Source organism: Gavialis gangeticus, unplaced genomic scaffold, assembly GCF_001723915.1.
Source record: "Gavialis gangeticus isolate Ggan-Ray unplaced genomic scaffold, GavGan_comp1, whole genome shotgun sequence".
NCBI lineage: Eukaryota > Metazoa > Chordata > Crocodylia > Gavialidae > Gavialis > Gavialis gangeticus.
Window position 1 is genome coordinate 102,048,176 of NW_017729031.1, and position 7,926 is coordinate 102,056,101.

The following is a 7,926-nucleotide window of genomic DNA, read 5'->3' on the forward strand; positions in this document are numbered from 1 at the left end:
GGGAATCCCCCCCCCCCCCCGACTGGTCGCTGGCATATGCCCCCCCCCAACTAAGGTGGTACCAGCTGCCCATGATTAAAAATGTAAATATATATATATATATATATTCAGTACTACAGAAATAGTTCAAGAAAAAGGAGCAATGGTCTCCAGTTGCAGCAAAGGAAGTTTAGGTTAAATATTAGGAAGAATTTTCTCACAAGGACACTAGGTAAAGCACTGGAACAGGTTACCCAGAGAGGTGGAATCTCCATCCTTGAAGGTTTTTAAGACCTGGCTAGACAAAAAGCCTTGGCTGGGATTATCTAGCTGGGGACAGTCCTGCTTTGAGCATGGGGTTGGACTAGATGACCTTCTGAGGTCCCTTCCCTAATTGTCTATGATTCTACAATATAGCAAATAAAGGTTGTTTACATAAATATTCCATTACCCTTATAGTTTGTATGTTCAGCTAATGGATATATTGACAATTTATCTGACAATCTATCTGAAAGAGCTAGGCTTATTTAATCTGGAGAAGAGAAGACCAAGGGGAAATTTGACAAGTCTATAAATACCAGAAGGGCAGGTATAGAGAGGATGGAGATAGGCTTCTCGCTGTAGCCAAAGAGGATAGGGCTATGAGCAATAGACTCAAACTGAAGCAGAAGAAATTTAGGTTGTAGATTAGGAGGAATTTTCTCACTATGAGGGTGGCCAAGCACTGGAACAGGCTACCTAAAGAAGTTGTGGAATTTCCATCCCTGGAAATTTTTAAAGCAAGTTGGACAGACATTTGGCTGATATGGGTTTGTCAGGGATGATCCTGTTCAACCCTGAGCAAATGCCAGATCGGATGACCTTGCGAGGTCCCTTCCAGCCCTACTTTTCCAAGCATCTGTAAATACTCAACATATATATTTCACAAATACTTTGAGTCATAATGAACATAGCACGCTAATGATATCTTTCACCAAACTTCAAAAATATTCTTTGTGCTTAATATGGATGCAATCAACATGGCACACGGTATAAGGATAAAGTAGGCAGCTGAACTACTGTGGCTTATTTAGTTTAATGTTGCTTGTTTTCTGATTATGCCATATGGCTAGATGCTACCACGGAAGCTGTATTATTCATTCTAATATTATAAAAGTCTTTGTCTGTCTGTAATGCTTTATTCACTCTGATTGGTTGTCTGAAGCAGACCTCTGTCCCCACTGGCCCCCACTCCGCCTGTCATTCTTGACGGGCAAGTTGCTAGTAGTTTCATAGATGTTAGTGGCTGAAAGGGACCTTACAGATTATCGGGTCTAGCCCCCCTGCACTTGGGCAGGAAAGACTGCTGGGATCAGATGACCCCAGCAAGATGGGTGTCAAGACGTAATGCACTAATTAGTAAAATCTACGGCTCTGAAGTAGAAAAGATATATATAAAATACCAGCCAAGTTCTGTACATTCTTTTTATGTAAAAGTCCTTGTTTTCGGTAAATTGCCCTCAATCTGGCGTTCTTAAAACAGGAAGAACATATGAGAAACATATTTTTAATGCAAGGTTGTACAACATTACATTACATCAACTAAAAGTTTAATTTAAACTGTTATACCTGTTGTCATGGTATCTGTGGGGATGATGGTGCAAAACATCTTGGAGGAAACGCTCCATCAAGCTGGTAGTACCCATACGATTCCTGCAGTAAGTGGTGAAATGTCTGTGCTGGGAACTAATAACATGCTGAAAAGAGACAAGATAAGTTGCTAGTCTGGTATCATCACTAACCTCCCCATATGGAGGGGGGTTTTTTATTCCTAAATTAAAAATCCTATTACAATGAAAAATACTTAAAACAGAAATCCTCCTCCTGCAGTCTTTAAAATACTGGTTCAGCAGGGTGTTTGAGCATGTGGCTAACTCTAAACACAAGCATGATCCTACTGAAGTCACAGGGCAAGTCTACACAAGACACTAACTACGCAAGTAGCTTAATAACACCATGCAGTAGCATGTCAGGCAAAAACTGTGCTAATACGCTATAGCCATGTGCTAGTGCTACTGTGCAGTAGCGCAAGTTACTACACACTGATTTAGTATTTGGTTAACCAAGTACTAAACTTAATGCACCGTAACTACGGCACATTAATAAATGTGTAGATGTGCCCACTGAGTAACAGTTAAGGTTAGATATGGTTCTAGGACCATGGACCCCATTTTCAGAAGAAACTCTGTTTTCAGTGGGTTTTCCACATGTGTACAAGTTTTTAAAAACCCACAGAATAACCAACCTATTTCTCCTATAGCAGTGAAAGAAACTGCTGTTTTGACTTTTAAAACCTGGGAGATGCTGAGATCCAGATTTGACAGACATGCACGATGAATCTATTATGGACAGGAAAAAGCTTTCAAAATAGTCATTTTCCATTTGTTACTGGAAAAATATTAAAAGAAATGCTCATTATTTGTGATTAAAATAACACAAGCTTATCAGGCTAGATGCTAGTCAACCCTCTCCTGATACATGGCAATATGATGTGATAACTGTGGTACAGAAAAACATGGACGAAATTAATTGTTCCATTTTTTTAATTCCCAACCATATGCTGTTACATGACAACCCAACTTTCTTACCTGTTCAAGACTTCTGTAGTGTACATGGCAACAGTTGCAATACCCTTGTCTATTCTGCCCACTGGCTAACCCAGGTCCAGCCTGTTCTGACCCTCTTATGCTTACACTGAAAGAAGAAAAAATATACTGATGAAATCAGTATTTAACATTAGTATATTAAATGACATAAGAGTTATTAAGTTTTAGTTCAGGTGTTTAGTAAAATATTGGAAACCATTAATATAAAATGTTCTGTCAGCAATTCCCCATTTTCTGTCAGAAAGTTGCTATATTATGCATACAAGTTTAGCAGAGATTTGTATAGCACCTGCTGATGTTGCAAAACTTTCTGAAACAACCTGTGCAATCCTGAAAAGAGAAAGTGTCCAAGAGAAAGTCAGCAACTAGGAAACCCCATGGGCAGCACTCTTGCAGGAGGGACAGAAACTGGTATTGTTGGATTTCCTTATTTATAATGTGCATCCAAATTCCAGCTGCTGAATTTTGAAAAAAGGTGCATTGTATTCAAAACAAACAAACAAACTCCAAATAAAACAAAAACAAACATGGTACTTTGCTTGAAAAGTAGCAATGCTACTGGGAAAACAACTGGGAAAGCCATATGACTGCACAAGATGTAGCCATATGGGAAAATAAAGTGAAAACGCTGTTAGCTTAAATTCAAAGTTGTGTTAAATGCTTCCTCTTGCAATTCATTTTATTTGTATAACTGTCATCTAGTACCTTCAAAAGATTTGAAAAGGAAATGGGACAGGAGGCGATAAAAAGAAAACCTGTAGAGAAGGGGAGAATGAAAAGATACAGTGAAGAAGAGAAAGGCAAGGAACCTTTGTTTGTGTATGATCCATGCCATCAAAGGAGTAGAGAAGCCTTGTTTTAGGACAGGGATGGCAAACCTGCAGCATGCATGTCATAAGTGGCATATGCAGCCTCCAAGTGTGACATGCTATAGATCAGGGAGGGCACAGGCAGGACAGCTGCAAATAGGGCAGGGAGCAAAAAGAAGAGCAGCAGATTGGGTGAGGGAAGGGGATCAGAGTGGCACTCAGGGTGAGTGTGGAACTAATTTGTGCACCCCACTGTCGAGTAATAGCGGAAAGATAAATCAACAGGTACTGAAGGGGACAAGAAGATACTTTTTCAGAGATTGGCATGAGATAGGGTAGTGATGAAGAGAAGTGATATAAATGGAAGAATGTGGCAAGGCATAGATGCAACCAGCACTGCAGAAACTAGGGAGACTGATTCATGAGTTAGGCTTCACTGATCCCATGAAGGACTTCAAATTAAAAAGCAGTACTTTTGAACAGATCCATAAAATGAAAGGGAAGACAATGGAGTTAAGGAAAGGACAGTCTTTTTTTAATTGCATATGCTAAAGAAAAGGTGCTAGGATTTCACAAGATCATGGGAAAGGGAACAGCAATAATCAGAGAGAAACAAAATCCTAGCTAAGAATGTTTAAAATGCTAAACCTGATGTTTTTGTCTACTCAGGTAATGCTGCAAAGGAGGTGGTAGTCAGACCTACAGACACAAGAGATATGGGAACAAGGAGTTCAGAGTCAAGAAGGATACCACATCTATGAAGAAATGAAGCAAGCCGAAAATCTGAGCTAAGAACAGACAGGAGAGATGCAGATGCATTTAAGAATTAAACTGAAAAAATAGAGAACAGAGAAAATAAGGGTGAGGGAGGGAGTTAGACAATAGGGGCCAAGTGAAAATTCAAAAACTAGATTCATCCTAGTTAATTTAGTGAAATAAGCAAGCCTGATGATGTCTGAACTACACCATCAATCTCACCTGCTACTACTTTCCTGTCGTAGGGAGCCTTCAATGCCTCGTTTTTCTATACCTGTAGAAAAGAAAAAAAAGTAAAAACTAAAACAAAAAAAAATCAGACAGAAGAAATCAAAACTAGTCACTGTTGGCTTTGCAGATTACTGTTGCTACTAAATTGTGTGTCAAAACAATATATAAAACAATATATAAAACTAAAATGTATTACATTTAGGAAAACTTAATTTTATGGCTATGAAGTACCTCATAAACAATATTAATCCAATCCTTTCTTAGTTAAAGTCTGTAGGAGTTTTCCAACTGACTTGATTTGGACCCAAGTTAAGTCCTATAGGTCAAAGTCACTTCACCTGCAATCATTATGGAGCTACCTCTGTTGGTACTGGATGACCCAGATACCTTGTGTGGACCCAGATACCCTGGGTGGACCCCAACCCTCAGACTGACCATGACCTCTCCATTCGATAATAGGTGAATTTTACTGATACACAATGATAGCAAATAAGAATAATGCAAACAGTTCTGTATCTACCAGTCCTACAGCTGTCCTCAGAGGGAAGGTATATCTGGTCAGTATGCAAGCTTCACCCTGAGGCTCTCTCTTGAATGTCAGCAGCCTGGAGGTCAGAGGCCAAGGTCCACCCCTCCCCACCTCTGGGTGGGTGAGACAGGCTAGTGGTGTTTCCCCTGTCCATGGTGGCCTTGGATTCCCCTCTCGGGAACTCTGCTGCTCTGAAATCCCTCCTTTTGTATCTTTTTCCCCCTGTGATGACTCGGCATCGCTGACTGGTCTTTTTGTTGTGGTCATACTGTCCATGCTCTGTCCTGTCAGCATATTCCTTTGTTTTACAAAGGCATCACATGCACACATCCTAATTTGGACTTTACTGGTGTCCTAATTTGGTCTGTTCCCAAAAAACAGAAATCCCAAGGGCTCTGCAGCTGGGCACTATGATCTAATGCCACCTTATCTCATGTTATGGATAAGTGTGGTACATGTCTTTAATTTCCCAGCCTGTGCCTCTGCTTGCTGCTTGCCTATCAGACACAGTTGAGCCTTGAGGAAACCTTCAGAAGCAGACTTTTAAAAATCACTTAACCCTTGCCATTGCTCAGGGCCATTATTCTAATACATATCTACTTTACATACAAGCCAATTCCCAAAACCAAATCTCTACCATTTTCTAGCCATCAACCTCTGGCGTATATGTAATTGTTTACAGCTCACAACGTAATTTATTTGTATCTACAGGGAGTTGGGTGGATGATCAGAAATCTCACCTCCATCCCTATTATGGAATCATAGATTTGAGGATGACAGGAAGTGACAATTTACTTAAACTGAAAGTGAAAGGCAAACTCAGGGAGATACATTTACAGTTAAGATAGATACCATTATTTGCTTCAGGAGAGGAAAGTTATGTATGTTTTTTCCCCCATTATTAAGCTGCTTACCTTGTGCCGAAGAAGCAGAGGCTTCCTCAGTTGGCTTGCTTCTGTCAAACATCTGTAAACCAAAAATAAACTGCTGAAAACAAAAATGAAGAAAATATATATCCTTTATCCTGTCCTCCGTGTCAGCATGTTAGAGCCCTCAGAAAATGTTACCTTAAAAACATAATCTTGTTTCAGATAAGGTCACAACTTGATCTCAAAATTAACCTTAATAAGGAAAACAATTCCTATTTATCTTCCTCTCATTCACTAATGAACTCAATATCAAGGCTGATTTATTTCAGGATAATTTCTATCCCACCCAAGACCCGTTAAGCTACAGGGGCTAACTTTTGCAAGCCACTTCATTCAGAGGAAAACTGATCTGCCCAGGGAGCAAAGCAAAAATTATAGGTTTCTGGCACAAATGAAACATCTGACCTTTGGTACTGTATCAAGTCAGAAACAATGTCATTCTTCCCAATAGATAAGCAATGTTCTTATGAAGCAAGGTCTTAAAACTTTAGAAGGAAATATAAGGACTGGCCCTGATGCATACATTTCACAGTTTAATTTCTTCAGCTGCATTTAAAAACACAGACTGAATACCTGTATGAACAGAAGTCATGCCTGAAATGGAACAAATGGGATGTGTACCTAGGCTGAGGAAATTTGTCATTGTTGCTCTGCATCATGTCCTAATTCTAAAATCCACAAACTGGTATTGGCAATCATATTAATATTAAGCAGAAAGACAACAATGCAGTAATATCCTACTCCATGTTTTAAAGGTAAATATAAAAAGGAAAACAGAGTTTCACATTTAGTTCTGCAATACTGAAATATAAACTTTCAGTTACTAACCTTGGTGTCATCAGCCTTTGCTCACCACCAAAAGTTAGCTTGGCGGCTATCAATCACTAGATCTCAGCCAGGAGGCCACTTTCAGTACATACCACTTAGCCACTTCCATAATCCCTGATGACCTGGGAATAATTAAATTAAAGGCAGTTTTAGGCTAGTTACAAGGGTTTCATCCATGTTATCAATGAAAAAAAGTTGTATTTTGTATTGTACTGTTTTGCAAGCACGTCAGTCCATAATATGGATAAATCAATAGTAATATTTTGGCTTATAAAATCACCATATTTTCTCATATACCATACCTTTTTCCAACACCCAGCTTCCGGAAACTGGCATATGCATTATAAGGAAGGAAGTATGGTAACAGCAACTTCTGCCACCTAAGCTTCTACCAGATAAAAGCAAATGATCCACAGGGAGCAGAACGAGCAGACTTAGCTTCCTTGCTGCTACTGTGGCTGCTACTAGGGGTGCACTGATAAAGATTTTTTGGGCCGATACTGTTGGCCGATTATTAACCAGCCGTATCTGCTAATACTGATCCAATTCCCAATATGTGGCCTAGCACCTTGGAGAGCAGCATCCAGCCAGTAAGTCTGTTGGGGGGATGGGGTGTGGGGGCAGAGGAGGAAGACTGAGGACCCCATGGTGAGGAAGGGAGTGGGCTGGGGCAGGCACGGAGAGCGGGGCACGAGATGGAGCTGCAGGCAGCTCGTCACAGGGGCAGCCGGCTCCTGCTGCTGCATGCATTCTGGGGGAGGCAGGCATATGCCCCCTGGATCTGTGTGTGGGGCAAGGGCGGGCTGCCAGCTGCATGTTCAGGGCCAGGTGCTGTACCAGCCTCTTTCTGGTGGGAGAGCTGGGCCAGGGCTGCATTTGGGTCACCGCCAGGTGCTTTGGCTCACAACTGGTGTGGTAAAGTTGATAAAACCGCACATGTGGCCTAAGACCTGACCCTGGACTCGACTGGCGTCAAAGCTTGCCAAGACCTCGCCGTACAGGCCTGGGCAGGGGACAACTCGCTCCGGCAGGAGGGTGCGTAGACAAGGCGGGCGAGCAGGCAGGCAGGGGCAGCGCGCACGGAAACAGGCGGTGCGGGAACTCGAGCAGGCCGGGGACAGGAGGCAAAAATGCACCGGGGGAAACAAGGGACCGGCCACCGGGGCTTGTTGTGACAGCTCCACAAGCTGCGGTACCCGGAGCCCCTTCGGGCGCTCCCG

The 7,926-nt window shown here is 41.6% G+C and overlaps 1 protein-coding gene across 1 annotated transcript in view; it reads right to left on the minus strand.

Annotated features, from left to right (window-relative positions):
- The window catches only part of ZDBF2 (zinc finger DBF-type containing 2), a 29,545-nt gene extending 22,721 nt beyond the window's left edge, over positions 1-6,824 (minus strand). Inside the window, exons 1-5 of the mRNA XM_019523467.1 lie at positions 6,707-6,824; positions 5,864-5,915; positions 4,412-4,463; positions 2,607-2,712; positions 1,588-1,715 (exon numbers count right to left, since the gene is read on the minus strand). Of these exons, the coding sequence (XP_019379012.1) occupies positions 1,588-1,715; positions 2,607-2,712; positions 4,412-4,463; positions 5,864-5,915 (338 nt within the window). The 5' untranslated portion in view covers positions 6,707-6,824. The remainder of the gene's footprint in view (positions 1-1,587; positions 1,716-2,606; positions 2,713-4,411; positions 4,464-5,863; positions 5,916-6,706) is intronic.
- Between the last annotated feature and the right edge of the window lie 1,102 nt (positions 6,825-7,926).